At 37.8% G+C, this 18,449-nt stretch overlaps 1 protein-coding gene across 1 annotated transcript in view; it reads right to left on the reverse strand.

The window, feature by feature from the left end:
• r (carbamoyl-phosphate synthetase 2, aspartate transcarbamylase, and dihydroorotase rudimentary) overlaps window positions 1-18,449 on the reverse strand; it is a 228,192-nt gene that overhangs the window by 35,027 nt on the left and 174,716 nt on the right. The window contains exons 22-24 of the mRNA XM_083130942.1: window positions 4,452-4,700; window positions 3,119-3,283; window positions 944-1,105 (exon numbers count right to left, since the gene is read on the reverse strand). Of these exons, the coding sequence (XP_082987068.1) occupies window positions 944-1,105; window positions 3,119-3,283; window positions 4,452-4,700 (576 nt within the window). The remainder of the gene's footprint in view (window positions 1-943; window positions 1,106-3,118; window positions 3,284-4,451; window positions 4,701-18,449) is intronic.

The following is an 18,449-nucleotide window of genomic DNA, read 5'->3' on the forward strand; positions in this document are numbered from 1 at the left end:
TTAGCATTTCAAAAAATATGGCAGTTCGAAGGTAGAACCTGATAAGTTTTGAATCCACTTTATGGTCCGATAGATGAAGGTGGGATCCAAACCACTTAAATACCTCCACTGCCAATCGAATCTGTGATCTCTTGCTTACAAGGCAAGAGTGTTATGCACAGAGGAAAGAGGATCTTAAGTATATTTGGTATAATCCTTGCAATACTATGATCTGCAATTAATTTGCTAGTGTTTGGAACTGCAAATGTGTGACGAAATTATGCAATTGTAACAATGGAAAATAACTTTTTCTTCTATGTTAGATTTGGTGTTTTAAGTCCACTTTATGCACAGTAAGGCTAATCGAGACTGGACCTACAGTTTAAAGTGGAATCACTACGTTCCTCCACCGGGTATCGAACCCATGACCCCTTGAATTACAAGGCAACGATGCTACCACTGCACCATCGGGGAGGCCTATTACTAAAAATGAAACCTGTAATAGTGATAAAGTACAGATATAAAATTGACTGATGCCACTAATGGATATTCTACAATTTCAATATATACTTGCTAGTATATTCTTATTTTACTTCAATTTTCTGCCTCTTCGCTAATTGCAACAATGAAGATGAATGATGATTAGATTAAATTAGTGAAAGGACAAGACTCAAACCCAGAACATTTAGTGGCATGATCTAGAGTCAACTGCTCAATACACACAACCAGTGAGGTGACAATATAATTATTCCAAGCATTCATTCACCTCCTTAATTTATGAATTAATATTTATTGTTTATTAACCAAGTTACTGCAATAGGCTTTGAACTAGAAAAAACTACATAGCAGACATTTACTTCTCAAAACTAGGGTATATGAATTATAATTACACCCATTAAACAAATAATGTGGCAGAATGTTGAACTAAATTATAGGCAAATTATTTTTCAGTAGCAGCACTTACCTTTTCTTTGGCAGCTCTTATAATTTGTATTTCCTCTTTCCGAGCCACATGGCACACATGGATGGGTCGGTTGTGCAGTGTTGCCAGAAGAAGAACAGCTGCAGTTGTCTGACCCTCTGCATGGACACACAATGGGTACTTCTTTGGCCAAGTATCAAAGTGCTGGAATATGAAATAACACCCTATGTCAATACAAAAACACACATTGTTCGTTTACGCATTGCAAACTTGCAGCCATTTACGTACACACAAGCACAGTGCTCTATTAAATGCATGGATTTGAAAATCTTACTGATGCAGATAACATACTGTAACTTGAATGATATATTCCCCAAAAACCTCTTTAATAAACAAATGCAATCAGATGACCCTAATGGTTCTTTCGTTAGGAAAAAAAGTACTAAGTACTTCAAAACATGTTTAATTTTTCTTTTATATGAATTATGATTTCACATTCATAAAAAAATGTCCAATTAAGTGCAAGTGCTGAAAACTAAGAAATTTCCTAAAATTATCAACACACACTGATAAAATGACATGCTATTTCTGTCCAATGCTGATTAATTCATACAAAAACTGTTAAATTAAGACTCAGCTAATGTCACTTTGAACTAATACCACTGCCGATAGTCTTACTGATTCTCACAGATACCAATACTTAAAAATGGTAGTTATTCAAAGTAGTTCAGTATATTTATACAATTTAAGGTATAAGTTTTTAATTGGAACTATATCAGACTAATCTACTACAGTTTTGATTCAAAATACATGGATGGATCAGAAAAAAGGTTACAACAAGCATTCTGTGAATGCACGAAATAGGAGGTAAGTAATTGGTTTACCTGGAGGTGTAAACAGATGGCATCATATACGCATGGTAAGTTTCGACAACTTTACGTTTACTGTCAGTGGCGTAGTAACTGATGCAATGGCGAGACACTTGCAGAATTTGTCTGCCATGGAAGTAAAGTCATATGCTTCTTGTGGGAGAGAAATGTTCCGACAGCGGATATTGTGCCACATTAACACTGTTACATGAGGGTGTCATCTTCATTCATGACAATGGAAGACCCCACACAGCTCGCCAGACTCAACAGTTGATGCAACGTTTCAGGTGGGAAGTATGGAACCAGCCCCCATACAACCTGGACTTGGCCCCCACTGACTTTTTCCTTTTTTTCCAGCTGAAAGTGCACTTGTCTGGAACACAGTTCTCTTCCGACGATGATGTCCAGGCAGCTGCCACGAAGTGGTCCAATGAGCAGGGACATTATTTCTACCAAGACGGCATCAACAAGTTGCTCCAGCGGTGTGATAAATGACTCAATTGCCTTGGCGATTATGTGGAAAAGTGATGTGTGTGTAGCCTTCTTAGAATACGTCTTCAATTCGTACCAGGTTATACTGTGTTTTTCATTTGTTGTTGTAACCTTTTTTCAGATCCATCCACATATTTATAATTTCAAACGTAATGATTCTTGAATCACAAAATTCATTTCTGTGCCACAGTTATTGCAGAAATTATGAATATTATGCATATTGCATAATTGTCAGGATATTATATAGACACTTTTGCAAACCTGCGTGACACCCAGTCTTGGGTGATTAAATTCCAACCAAACTGACACACTGGTATTAATTCAGCCCCATATTAACCACAGGGTTACCATACGCACATTTTTTCTGGATGCACCCTCACTTTTTACGACTTCAATTTCTGTCAATTTAAGCTCTACAACTTATATCAAGAACCAACAGTTATTGGTATAATAAAGGCAACAAGATTAAGATGGGCAGGTCATGTGATTCGCATGAGTGATAGTGACCCTGCAAAGAGAGTGATGTTGGATAGCCCAAGTGGACAGAGGAAGCGAGGAAGGCCTAAATTAAGATGGGTGGATGGAGTGGATGATATTCAGAAGCTCCAGTATAGAAATTGGAAAGTTGTGTCAAAAAGTAGAGATAGATGGAAACAAATCACAGGGGAGGCCAAGGTTTATCAGTGGACTGTAGCGCCATAAGAAGAAGAATTTCTGTCTGGTCAAATATGGAAATTTACTTATTTAAAATTTCTGAATTAATACATCATTTTTTGACACTAGAGTAAAGAGTTTTCAACAGTTCACAATTTAGATCAACTAGTATATTCCAAACCTCGTTGAAGAGCAAGAATACCTTGATCCATACTGTGAGGTCTTTCAGCCTGAGGGTTGTGTACGTCTCGTTCAGATACATCTTGAGACCAGCTGCTGCAGGTGCCAGTCCTTGAATAATGTCATGGTTGTCAGATGAAGCACCAAGAAACAAGGCATAGTCACATCTTGCTCCAGCACTTGCCAGCTGTAAAGAAAATTTGGGATCAAATTACACAAACAACTGGAGCTGCTTTGTATGTTAAGAAAAAAAATTAGACTAAACTAAGAACTAACTTAAACTCTGTGGTGCAATGGCCCTCTGACGACAAGGGTCCGCCAAGTGGCTTTTTCATTCAGTAACATCTTGTCAGCGCATCAAATCCCATTGCTGCTGTTTTCTGACTTTTGAGATCAGAGTTGTTTACTATTTATTTCAAGTAGCTTCCCAATTGCCTTCATGATGCTGGGTCGACACATAGTTTGGAGATCTCACAGAGAATGGTACGTAGGACAACTCCCACCACAGGCAAGCACGCTATCTGGCTACGTGGGAGCTCACTTGACATATCCTTTCACATTGGACAAATAGTTATTGATATTGTTTTGCAATCTCTGTAATTTGGTCAAGTGGCTGCTGTCTCTTCAATATATTTTCTGATGAAGCCAGAGAACAGTGACTTGCCTGTGTATGAGAACTCTATTCTATATGGATTACAATGTTTTTTCCTTCTTTTGGAGGAGTTGAAAAAAGTGAAAAGTATGTATCATGATTAAATGTTGTCAAAACTTGTTAAGTTGAATTGCAAGGAGTGAACTATATTGTATAAATTAATCAAAACTTTGATTTGATTTAATAATGAAGGAAGAAGGATTTCCCATACCCTCCTGAGTGCCATCTGCATAGTGAATGCTATGATATCTCGTGTGAATATATTGTATTTTTTTTAGAAAATAGTGTTCTTTTATTTAAGAAAAGAACATGTGACTTAACTGAGAAAAAACCTAATAACTGAGAAGAAAATAATAATGAATGATTGATATTAAACAAATTAAATCTGGTGCTCAACGTAAGTCTTATTACAAATTTATTAAGATAAGTTGGATAACACAATTCAAGAATTTTAACAAGATTTATACTATTTTCTAAAAACAGAATGAATAACTATTAAAGTCAAAATCTCTCTTCACATGTATTCTATAGTCATTTTTTAAATAAAAAAGTTCTAAGTAATTGGTGAAGTACACAAAACTGCTTTTAGAGAAGAGTAACGACGACACCCTTTATTCTCTTGGAAAACAATATCTTGTGTAAATTAATATACATATTTCCACCACACACAAAATTGCACTACTTCTTACAAAATTACACTAACCTCCTTGAAAATATTGAATGTCTGGACATCTGTTATGGCCGGAATGGTGTTCGGCATGGCGCAAACCATGGTGATGCCTCCAGCCAAAGCAGCAGCAGTGCCGGAAGCAAAGTCTTCCTTGTGCGTGGCCCCTGGTTCCCTGAAGTGGGCATGGACGTCAATGAAGCCTGGCAGGCGAACCATTTGTCGAGATGAAATGCAGTCTGTGTAGGTTTTCATCGCAGGAGCTCGGCCTATTAGACTCAATGCCTGGAAAAAAATGGCGGAGTTTTTAATACTTCCCTATTATTTGTTATTTTCTTCACATCTCACACTTCTTTTGCCACCTTTATCCGAAAACTTATAGTTACAGTAATGAATGAATCAAGTTTTATTTATTTTGATTTGTTGCCGTTGGCTGAAACTAATTTTCATGATCACTTCAGATGTAGCCTAATTAATAAAATTACATTCAAAGTTCTGGCCTCTTTTATTTATTAATCTTTGAATATTATATTCAAGATAAGCCAGAAGTTGGAAGATATAAAAACAAAATTACTTTCATAAGGAGAATTTAGCAGTCACATTGGCGTAATCTGAAGTTTATAAAGGAAATTTATGTAGGAAAACAAATTTTTGCATGGAAAAAATCTTGTATGTAAGAAAAAAAATGGAGTTTTGGGTTTTGTATTTGCAATACCACTTTTTTTTAGATTAATTTCAAGTGTGAAAGATCAAACAAGATGGACAAACCTACATCTTTTCTGGGATTTAAAAATGCAGGATCAGTAGCGGCGATTGGATGCCAAAACTGGGGGGAGGGCAAGGACAGTTTACTTTTTCTTGGTAGACAAGGCTTAGAATTAACGAGACCATAGTGCAGGGGCAACTGACCCCCACGCTCCCCTAATCGCCGCCACTGTAAAGGACCATTTCTTAAGTATACACAAAGTATATAAAAGTAAAGTGAGTTGCGTAAATAATAAAAGGAAATTGTCCATAACCATGTTCATGCGCTTTGTTTTACCCAATGAGAACATCACGAATCGAAACAAAACGCCAAACAATCTGCTGACACCCTCTGTACCAGCATACTTTTAAAAAATATTCCCTAAAAACACGTAGGATGCAAGAAAAAAACCAATGAAAATAGTCATCGATAATTTTCCGAGCAATCCTTTTCATTCAACTGTACAAGTTAGAGCTAGGAACATTAAAAATTCGGACATGCTATTTTTGTGAAAAATTGACATTTACAATCTGTTTCTTGTAGGCTATTAGAAACTGTTACGTGTGTAAACGCCAGGCCCGTAGCTAGAATTGATCTCCAGGGGGGGGGGGGGGCTCATGGATTATCAGGAGGGGGGTTGTAAACCAAGTCGTTTTCAAAAATTGAACAGTATTAAATGAAGGTAAAATATGTGTTTGGTGTAGGGGACAGTAGGGTGTCATTAAGTTTATATATATATATATATATATATATATATATATATATATATATATATATATATTAGAAACATCATATAAATATTACATTTTTTCTAAATGCGAGTATATCGCTTGAAGTGTCAAGTGACTACTACTGAAATCATCCTTTACCACACACTCTATACTACTTTTGATGATACAGATATTTATATCACACAAGAAAAATGGACAGTTTTCAGTCATGGTGAGTAGCATACATTCCACTCCCTGGCCGAAACAATAAAACTCCCCTTTGTAATGTTGAACTTCGACGCAGATACCGAGGGAATTTGCATGACGACGTCGTGTCAAAGTTACAGATTTCTGTCTAATCGGGAGGTTGCAGCTCGCAACAGGGGCAGCGAAGGAACAGATAAAGAAGCTGCCTTATAAAGGAACTTTCTAAAGCCCAGAGAAGAGAATCTTCTAAATACTTGCCGCTATTTAGACTTTTTATAAATAAGATGAACGAATGTAATAGCTGCTGTTCATTCTCTGTGAATGTATCCTTCAAATTTGGGAGCAGAATATCACTCTTCACTGCAAACAAACAGCGGCGTATACTCTGGGTCATCTAGGTAATCGCAGATGACCCGGCTGTATTTCTTTTTTTTTAAAAAAAAAAATATATACATTTCTTCGCAATATTCTTCCAAACCAATTTCGATGCATACATTTCTTTGCTTCCAGCGCGCCGCGAATGCTTCCATCCGTTTGCCGCTGAATGTCCGGGAACCTTTCTCCAGCCGGTGGAATGACGTTAGGGAATCTCACCCTGACGTCATTCCACCCGCTTTCTTTACAACCCTTGGCGAGGAGGGAAGAGAAAGAAAAGAGGGGGGAGGAAACTCTGCTTCTCAGTCGCGGCGATTCCGACTTCTATATTCTTTGGCGATTCCGTGGCCAGGGTAAGCTCCTTCTGGTGAGAGTCCACCGGTCTCAACCCCTAGAGTTTGCCTTTCCCTTCGCTGGCGACCATTGACCTCCTACAACCCTCCTCCACAATTCTCTCCCGAAGGCTATGTCGTCGCTAAACATAGAAACTGTGTTTTTTATGGCAGGGACATTTCTCAGGAACGGGAATTTTGGGTTCACAAATTGCCTTCTGTAAGGGAAGTAGGGAAAACATACCCGGTAAAGTGCGAAGAACAGGAAAATATGAATATCATAGGCAAACCAATTCTACGCTAATTTTCACTATACATTTACTTCTGTCCTGCTGATGTCTGTTACATAGAAATTTATCAAAAGGAAAAAGCTTAAATATTGAAGATGAAGCAAACTAAATTAAAATTCAAAACTTAAGCAATTAATGCACCTATAAGCTGACTCCCCCCATTCTTGTATTTGCAAAAATAGTGATTGTTTCTTCTCTCTAATCTTCAAAAGCAGCGAGAGTGCTTCCTTCACAGAACTGAATATTTTTTAAAGGAAAAGATATAAATAAATTATATATATTTTAGTTAATTTAAGTTACTATTCCACTTTTTTAGATTAATAGTGATGAAGATGAACGACTAAAACATATAAGGAACAAACACATCAGGCACATAGCCAGGTGGAGGATTGTTTAATGAAGTGATCGACACATTACATGGTCAACTTTATGATAGATTTGGCAATTTTCATACATTGCACTTTGTTTCCCTCTTGGATTCATTTCAGTTCCCAGTGTTTAAGAGTAACTTTCCAGAAAGAGCTTTCATGTCTCTATTGGAAAAATATGGTGCACACTTTGATTCTGTGAGGCTGAAAAATGAACTCACCGTTCTCTATGCATCTCAAGATCTCAATTTTACTGGGAAGCCAATTTACGAGATAGTTTCTAATATGGTAAAGAACAAACTAACTGTTGCCTTGCCAGAAGTATATAAGTTGGCAACACTCATTCTCACTATACCATCCACTACAGCTTCTGTTGAACGTTCTTTTTCGGCACTCAAAAGAATAAAATCCTTCTGCAGATCAACCCAAGGACAGGACAGGTTAAGTGGACTTGCTCTGCTATCAATTGAAAAGAAGTTGCTACGTAATCTTCGGAACAACCCCACCTTTCCATTTCATGAAGTCGTTATTGGGAAGTTCACCTCTCAAATAAGAAGACTGGAGTTCAACTACAAGTAATCGGGTCCTGGGGTAAGTTGAATTTTGCACTTAAATTAATAATGAGGGTTTCTATTTCATTAGTGCATGTCTTTCATTTTATATATTTTTTTTTTTTTATTTTGCTTTATAATACTGTATTGTTTTATTATTTGAAATTCTACACGTATATTAAACTGCAATAATGGGAATTAATTGATTGTGGTCGCCACAATAAGACAAACATTCCCACAAAATATTCCTAAATCCCATATGGATCCTGATATAAAATGCACGGAAACTTTTGGAGTTTGATGATCAAGGGTTGGAGATTACCCACTCGTTAGAACCAGCATACGCCACTGCAAACAAATTACACAAAATAGTTTTACCTAATGTCAAGGGGGTTGACGGCAGTGCCAGGGGGGCTAACGAAAGTTCCAGAGGGGCTCAGCCCCCCCTGGCCTCTGCCTGGCTACGGGCCTGGTAAACGCATGTGGTGAAGTGAAGAATTTGTTCACGAATTTCTTGCCCTTTCGCTTCAACCTTTATCTTTCACGCTAATTTCTTGTTGGCAGTCGTCTTCTGTTTGCAGAGCTATGTTGTGCGAAGTTGTTTGAATATTAACATCTAAATATCTAGGGTGTTAGGGGAAAGGCACATAAGCAGGGTTGTTAAAGGTCCAGGAATCCTTAAATTCTAATGAGTTCCGCAACGGGACCGGATCCTTTTTTCTACCATAATTTAAATTGATCCAGAAAAAGAGATTCCTGGATCGTATTTAAAATTCATCTGGAAAAAAGGTTCCTGGACCGATTTTGCAATACTTTACAGATAAAAGGTTCTTTACGGACCAGAACGCATTTACGCATGCTAATTTTCTCTAAAGGACCGGAATTGAATTGATTTAAAATTCCTGGACCTTTAAATAACCCTGCACATAAGTCACAAATAGCGATTTTTTGTTACTTTCATCTAGGTCACACTGAATTAATTAAAGGAAGTATACTTTTATATTCGTCATATGTAAAATGTATTAAACAGTGATGATCCAAGGCTTAGAATTAAATATACCATATTGCGGGGGCAACTGACCCCCCACGCTCCCCTAATCATGTAGTATATCATGTTTGTAATGTTTGCTATTAAAAGGATAAACACAAAAAAAAATCTGCTGCGAAATTACATTTTTTTGTTTAAGTGCTTTTCGCCGAACACGTCAGTGGACGAGCAAATTACGTAGCTACTACGTCATGTATTCAAAGAGTTGTCAATCCACGATTGGACTGGTCAGTAGACGATGGTGTTGCCCACGAGACGAGACTTTGGTCTCTCTCGTCTCGAAAATATTAATTTGTCCCGTCCCGTCTCGTAAAAGTGATGCGGGAAATCTTGCCGTCAAAAGTAGGATAAACGCAAAATATTATTCCGGAAAGTGGGATAAACCTCCAAATAATTTACTCATTGTCTGGTGAGAAAATATATGGCTGGTTAATCATGAGGACATTAATATTTAAAGTACAGTTTGTTAGTTACTGATAGCTAGGTATCTTATGAAATCTACCTTGTGGTTTTTATGGCTTCCATCCAACTCTTGTTTTATTAGTGTTATAAGTTTTTTGAAGTTTTGAAATGTTTTCCCCTGGACCTTCTTTTTTCTGCGTATCGAACTTCCGTGCACTATGAAAATGGACATTTTCATATTTAAATTCTAAGCTTGGCGTTGGGAAGCAACAGAAAAGTTTTTAAATGTGTAGTACGAACAAAAAAAACTGTTCAAAATTGCAATACTTAGTTTGTTACACATAGGAAAGTATTATTTATTGTTCTTACTATTGTTAAATATCGCTTTCTATAACATACGTTTCACAAAGTGTTTCTAGAAATATATGTCGGGGGAGGGTGTCCGAACCAAGTGTCTCATAAAAAATGACAATAATAAACATAAATGTTTAAATTAATACATTAATATAATTCATAGGTCTATTCACATGAATATGTAAATTAATTAATGTTGTATTATTATTATTACATGAATTGTTACAAAGCAGATTATGCATTCAATGTGTAACTGGAATCAACATATTTGTGTAATCAAGGGAGGTAATACCAAATGGAGGCACGGTTCGGATCCCACTTTAAACTGTAGATCGGTTCCCGATTAGCCTATTTGTGCATCAAGTGGACTTAAAAAAAAATTAAACCTTAAGATTATTAGAATCCACTAATTCACCTGCAGGCAAGTCAAATTTCACATATTTTTCTTCATCCTCGTTCATAGACTTCCTGCAATACTCCTGTGCATGTGTGTTGCATTCCACCAGGTGCGAGAGATATGAAGATATATTCCCTGTACTGCGTTATTTCTTTGCATAACAGTAAGGCTGAATTCTCGTTTTCTCTGAACGTTTCAAAAATATGCAAAATACGTCTCTATCTTTAAAAAAAAAAAAAAAAAACACCCTTTCTCCTGTATGTGTAAAATAATCCCCCTCTGTCTCGGAGGGCCCCTTCCCACGATCAAACAGCGGGAAAAACTCTCAAGAATTCCAAATTTATGCATAAATTTCCCATCATTCATACAAACAGTAGCACGCATCACGCCCTCTGATGTAACGCTGCCAAAAGGTAATGTTATTTTCCTCGTCCTAATAAATTTATTTCCATTCCTCTATAATGCAGAAGGCCTTAGAAAGTTGGCTTCGCGGGCTTACAGCAGACAACAATATGGGGGTGTGTCTGCGAGAACCAATCAGGTCCGCGAATGAGCGAGCCCGGTTGCCACAGCTAGCTCTCGCTGCACCCTTCTGGAAGGGTGAATGACCTCTGCCTCTTGCTACCTCGGCCTGTTTGTTCGGCTGAGGAGCAGACGACACGAGAGTATCGGCAATAGTGTGCGAGCGACGTCTGCTGTTAGCCCGCGAAACGCTCTTTCTAAGGCCTTCTGCATTATAATAACTTCGCTGCTGCTAGCTTCAGCTTCGAAATGGAAGCTCTTGTGTCGGCGTATAATACAAAGGACTTGTTTATCTTGCAAGGGATAAGACGTTCCCTGTACCTCTTTAATTCAAAGTATGCCGTTTTCCATATCTTTCAGCTTTTCCTAGCAGCTGAAAAGAATCCTACGTGTCCCTCGAGTATCCTGGTTACTCGCATCGTTCTTACAAAACTTCCTGTCGGCAAGCAAGGCAAATTACAGAATTTTTATTGCCCCTCTCTTGAGCATCTGTTCCATCAACCCTCATTCCTATTGTGCGGAAATGGTCAAGCGTTTGTCCCCTGAAGCAGTGGTGTCCATTGCCTTTAGCTTCCCTCTGAAGTTTGATAAAACTACTACTTTGTGAAATTCGTTTGCAGTAACGAGTGAAAATTTACACAGCAGATACTATCTTGCTTAAAAAACTTGACAAAGGATAAATTCACAGAATACAAAGAACAGATCATTCGTTCATCTGATTTACGAGCCGGAGTCAAAGTAGCAGGAAGTAATTAGAATATTTTCTCTCGGATTCAGTGGGAAGAAGGGGTGTGTGTAAGGTATTGAAAATAAACTATATATATTTGAACGATATTTCTAGATTTTCTGGGTTCTATATTAAATTAATGCCCCCCCCAACACACACACCAGCTATTGTCGTAGAACTCCCCCTCCCCCCACCAAGAAGTGACTCAAGATGAAACACACAAGCACTAAATTCACCCGAACTAAATATCCTATATCTAATCCGTGGCCGTATAAGAACACAGATATACGTATATTCATATTATATTATATAATTCTTCATTATTATTATTATTCTCAAACTGATTTAACAACAATAGTGTGTGTGTGTGTGTGTATGTGTGTGTTAGTTTTATTTATTATTATTATTTTCTTTTCTTTTTACATATATAAATATTTTATTCTATAAGAGTGATGTGATAAATGCAAAGAAAATGTGTGCAACCGTGATACTTCCGTGTACAAATATCAACATGCCGGACCTGTCCAGGAGACAAAATAAGCCTTTCCTCTTTAGTAGTTAGCATTTAATAGTTGGTAGCCCTGAAAACGTCCAAAGTTGCTCACTGCATTCCTTGCAAGGGTACAGAAATAAAGACGGCTTCCGTTAATCCCCAAGGTAATGAGCAGCTGCTGCGGAGGAGAGGGCCAGGCAATGAGTCATTTTTCCGTGTTGCTCTTGCTATAAGATCGGTAGTTCCGAAAATGGACGAGTTGCGGCTTATTGTAAAAGAGGAAGATCTTGATTTGTTTGTTATTACTAGAGCCCGGAAGTTCAGGCATTTATTTTCGTTAAAATAGGCAGGCAAAAAGGCATTTATAATGTGGTAAATAGGCGCTAAAAATGAAAAAAGGCAAAATAAACCGAAAAAAGGCAATTTAGAAGTCGCTTACTTTTATCTATAATTTCTGGCAAAATGTTAAAATCTAAATTGGGAAGAGCATTTCAATTTTCTCTGTCTTGATTGCACATAACTACAAGGTGCTTTTTAAGTTCTAAACATTCATTGATAGTCTGTCAGAGAGAATGTTTTTCATAATAGAAAATGATCTTTCTACTTCGACAGAAGTTATTGGAGCATACATATAACAAGCTAATGCAGCTGGACTCATTTTGGTAACAGCATTTTCACCTTTTAGAATATCACAAATTGTTTTCAATTGTTTCAAGTCCTCATTTGCACTCACTACCCGTTAGCACTTTTCCTCAACAGCTCACCCCTTTTCTCCTGGCACTTCCATCATCTGCTGCATAGATTCCTCGAAGATTTTCATGGATGCTATAATTGTAATTGTCTCTGGCAATGCACCATAATGTGCAAAAGTAAACTTGAATAGCACAGGAGTTTTTTCACTTCACGAATTGAAGCCGCTTCATTTTCTGGAAGAGCATCGATCACCTCACTGATTTTTTGAAGGTTGTTAGCATAATATATAGCTGCTGATATCCAGGTTCCCTATCTCGTCAAGACTGGTTGCTGAGGTAAACTAAGCTCAATCGCAACTTCCTGAAATTTTCGGGTTCGAGAGGGAGATTTCAGAAATAGTTTCTTTGTGTTCGAAATCAACCTGTCCACTTCAGCAGTCAATCATGCACAAGAAATATTAACCGAAAGGCAATATCCTGACTCAGCATGAAATACTTTTTCCTCACACTTTTCTCCTTCAGCAATGTTGAAACATGCGTGAGTTCAATATTACTTAAATAAGGCGAAAATTATTCACATAATAAACGGAAGAAAAATAAATGCCAACAACGTTTTTTGGGAGAACAATAATTTACATACACATTTTTTTTAAAAAAATGTCAAATTTCATTGAGAAAGGCAAAAAAGGGCATTATAATTAAAAATAGGCAGTGGGGTCCCAAATAGGCAAAATAGGCAAAATGAAAAGGCTTCCAAAACATTCGAAACAACATAAGAAACGTATATCCGGAAAAATTTTATCAATATATGCAGTAGATAAAAAGAGGCATTTTGCCAAACTTCCGGGCTCTAGTTATTACCGAAAGCTGGTTAAAGGACTAACACCGCTCTCTCTTATTAGTTTACAGGCAGGCACATATCTAGAAATATGTTTGGGGGGGGGGGTCCGAACCAAGTGTCTCAGGAATAATAATAATGTTTAAGTTAAAATTATTATATTAAATCAAATTAATACTGATTACAATACATAAATTAATATTATATTATTATTATTACACGAATAGGTAAAAAGACTGTAAAAGAATAGAGATATAACAGCGCATATTCATTACGTAGCTTACCTGTGGTTAAGATCGGAATAACTTACATAAAAACAAGCGCCCTGGCAATGAAAAAAATGTCAAATAGATTAATAATTGAAGATTTATCGAATAACAAAAATGATGTTACATGTAGTTGGAGAAAAATTAGTTTATGATTAAAATTTTATGCATATTATTTTGAGTGGTAGTGTACATAAATCTTCTTTGTAATGCCATTCAAAGCCGAATGATCCCAATATAATCCTTGTCTTCTAAAAAGTTCAGAGGAAATTAATAACCATTGATTATGCAACAAATGCATATTTTCATTACTTAATTGTAGTACTTGGTAAGTCTTTCGGGGAGTCCGGACCTCCCCCCCCTTAAATATGTCCTTCCTGTACTTCAAAGCCGTATGATCCCAGTAATCCTTGTCTTCCAATAAGTTTAGAGGAAATTATACAACAAATTCTAAACTAGTATATTTTCATTATTCAATTTTCGTACTTAATAAGTCTTTCGGGTGTATGTATGTGTGTGGGAGGGGGGGGGTTCCGACCCCCTAAATACGTCCTTCTAGTCCTTCAAAGCTGTATGATCCCAATATAAATCCTTGTCTTTCAATAAGTTCAGAGGAAATTATACATTATACAAATGCTAAACGAGTATATTTTCATTACTTAATTTTTATACTTAATAAGTCTTTCGGGTGGGGGGTGGTCCGGACCCCCTAAATACGTCCTTTCCGTTCTTCAAAGCCGTATGATCCCAATCCTTGTCTTACAATAAGTTCAGAGGAAATATAACAACGGCTAAACGAATAAATTTCTCATTATTTAATTTTAGTACTTGATAAATCTTTCGGGGGGTCCGGACCTCCCCCCCTCTAAATACGTCCTTGTTTACAGGGTTACGAAACTGTAACGGGACTTAGGCATAGTTGTAGAATCTGGCAAAATCCTTCTGGGAGGGTTTGTGAGGAAATAAAGATAAAATATCTCCAGATCTTTATTTCTACTCATCTGCGGGGGATCATGCCGACCCAAGGCCCGTTGACCTGCTCACGCCTGCCCTGAAATGTCTATTTATAAAGACCCTTTTTGGAAATGGATAGAGTTGTAAAGTTTGACGTCAGAGGGATGAAAGGTCGCTGCAGAAAACAGAGTGAAACAGGGTCCTCTGAAATTTGGAAAAACTGCTTTATAAAATTTGTTTGCAGTGAAAATGTAGACAGCAGATATTATTTTGCTCAAGACTTGATAAAGGTAAACTTCACATAATAAAAATAACAAACATCACATTCTTTCATCTGATTTACGACCCGAAGTCGAAGTAGCGAGAAGTAATTAGAATATTCTCTCGGCTTCAGCTACGAGTGGAAACAAGGGGTATGTGCAAGATATTAGGAAAAAAACGTATTCATTTGAATGATATTTCTACATTTTCTGTATCCTCTATTAACTTTAACACCCCCCCCTCCTCACACACACACAGTACTGTTAAACGTTTGAAAATGGACTTGCTTTACAAAGCTACTGCTGATAGATAACCCATGACCCCCCCCCCCTCCCTCTGGAGATAAATTTTGGCTACAGGCCTGAAGTGAAATATGTTTATGTAGTATTATATTCGTTTGATTACTACTTCGGTATGGTCCCAACACCTCTCACTCATTCATTTCGTCATTTTTAACATTCGTACTTACCTATTCTACATTGAGAAAGATTCTTCAAGGCGGTATTTTGCTTTTTTGACGAAAATAATTTCAATTTTTGACATGAGGAGTAATTATTGTTCTTCCTTTTTTCGCTTGCGTAAGACACAATATGGCGAGGCAGCTTGACTAGCGTGGTAGATCATCAGTGGGTATGCAGCAGTGCTTCCAATCTTCTCAACTGAAAAATCCCCACGAACCATGCACCCGTAGCCCCAATTCATGAATAGCCCCACGACCCATGCACGGATAGTCCCACAAACCGAAAAATCCCCACGAACCATGCACGCGAAACCCCACAAACCCTTCACGGACAGCCCCACAAACCATGCACGGGAAGGTTCGGTTAGCTTAGGCAAACATAGTTAAAATTGTCATCTTCAAGCAAAACAACGGCGTGGTTGGAAATACTGACAGGGGGTTACGTCATCAAACGTACGCAACATCTGGTTCAAGTAGTGGAAGGAAATGAAAGCAACGACAATTGTGCGTCGGAGAGATATTTCTGTTGATTGACTGATGCACATCAAGTCTAATCGGGACTGGACCTACAGTCCGAAGTGGAATCCGAACCATTATGTGCCTCCACCGGGTATCGAACCCGGGACCCCTTGATTACAAGGCGGCGACGCTAGCACTGCGCCATCGGGGAGGCCCAGATATTTCTGTTGAAAAATACATGAATTCCCGGTGAAATAGATTCCACGATGAAAGAAAATACCTCCACGAACTTCTAAATGCTCACAAACTCATTTCCGTAAGAAGTTTCTTTTGTAAAAATGAAGAAATCCGTTGGCACCATATCGAAGTGTTACCTTCGTTTGTTTCTTCTGAGAAATAAATCTGTCCGCAAGTATATGTTGAAACTATTATAGTGGAACCAACAGCAAAGAAACCTGAGCAGACCCGCGACTCCTGTGCACCGTACTCCCGCGAGGAGGGGAGGGGTCGGGTGGACCATGCTTTCTTATGAGCCGAGCTGAACGGATCGAGGGGAAGGTGCGCAAAGGATTTTAGCCGAAGGTTCTTTTGTTTGTGGTCTGTCCATAAAATATAATTTAGAAAACCTGATATTTATTTCCCATGTTTCCTTCCGACAAGAAGTAGTAAAAACGTATTGAAAAGACAAATTTGAGGTAGGAAATTGTAAATTTGCGCTTTATTTTTTCACGAGAGTGCTACGAACGCTGTTTAAAATCTGAAGTGCTCTGAATACCCCCTATAGCCTAAGGGACTAAATAAAGATGAACGCCAATCCTGTGTTGCGAATTGCTCACCTCGAAAAGCCCAAATGAAAACACCATGAAAAAAAATCTTGCAAACTGAGTGCTGTGCAGTCACAAGAGGCAAATAATTGATTGTGCAAGAAATAGGACTATTCTCAAACGTACGTTTATGGCAGCATTTCTTATTTTGCGTCACATTTCTGCCTCTTTATGCACATTGTAACGATGAGCACGATGATGGTTAGATGAAACACAGAAACACCGATGCCCACCACTATATGAAATTTATGGATACTCACAATGAAATGAAATTAAACACAAGTTATAACCAGATAGGTTATACTACTTTTTGTCTTAGTAATATCGTAGTTGTAAAGAGAGAAAAGAACTTGGATTAGGATCTGGCAACACTAGCTGTGCCAATGGAGGACGGATCAGAGACGGTTGCGTGAAATTTTTAGTGTGGCGGACTTTGTTTATAAATAGTTATTGCTAGTGTGCGATCTTCGGTGTACGTTGGCTGCTGTTTTTATGTGTGTTTAGTACATTAATACATCATTATTCTATAAAACTAACTGTTGTTTCTTGTGACATGAATAGTATTTTGCCTGTCCACGTGTGAGTTGTACTTTTAGCCATTTACCTCCTACTCGCTGTTCCGAGGTAAAACAAATCCGGTAAGGTTTGATTGAATATCACATGTGTTTGTGCCTGTATCCGTTTACAAAGTCCATGCCAGGATTTGAACCTGGAATTTTCGGTGGGGTTCTCAGCTCAACCACCTTGACCACTAAGATGGGCTCAGGTCTTAAAATCACAATGACTGACTTTCTTACCAGACAACTGAATAAGAATGCCCTACATAAACTTTGTGGGATGGAGAATTTTCATTTAAAAAAAAGGAAACTGAATATTAAGCACACAAATAAATTTGCGCCACAAGTAATGTAAACAGGTAGACTAAGTCATGTATGATTTACAACCAATGTATTTACCAATTTATCGTGTACACGATGGCCTTGTCTCTTCCTCCATGTGGAGGCACATAGTGGTTCGGATCCCACTTTAAACTGTCGGTCCAGTCCCGATTAGCCTTACTGTGCATAAAGTGGACTTAAATAACACAAAATCAATCAATCTCTTCCTCTACTCCTCTATTACAAATTATGACAAGTTGTTAAACTATATTCACAAAGTATTGGGGGGAAACACTAATAGAGGAAACCTAATTTGCCGTTTCCTTGGATTCTGAAGAATAAATATTCTGAAGATGGCAGATTGTTCTAAGAAAAAAAAGCGAGAGCATTTTTTGAGAACTCTGTATTTAATCGTACTGGGATGATATTAATGATGCAAAAGCACTGAATGTATCCATAATTTAGAAGTTCTTCACATTAATGTTGCTACAGACAACTCCAGCCCTCTGAGGGCTAGGGTGTGCCAACAAATTTTCTTGAGTGACCCGTGATCTGCGCATCGAGTCCCATTGCCGCTGTTTTCTGGCTTTGGTGACCGCAGACCTGAACATCATCTTTTCAAGCATCTCCTCAATTGTCCTCACGATGATGCGTCAATCCGAAATTTTGGGGGTTCCGATCGGGACCGCTCGCTCTAAAACTAGAGCGCTAACCACTATGCTACGCGGGAGCTATCTTTACAGTAATAGGTATGTTTAAATTAAATTATTTTTTTAATCTAAAGTAAAATGTTTTTTTCTAATTTCATCTACCATCGTCACAATCAAAGAACAGAAAAGTGCGTCTTCTTATCATTGTGGTGCCTATTTGCCTACTTGTTT

The sequence above is a fragment of the Lepisma saccharinum genome, chromosome 1 (assembly GCF_977018435.1).
Source record: "Lepisma saccharinum chromosome 1, izLepSacc3.1, whole genome shotgun sequence".
NCBI lineage: Eukaryota > Metazoa > Arthropoda > Insecta > Zygentoma > Lepismatidae > Lepisma > Lepisma saccharinum.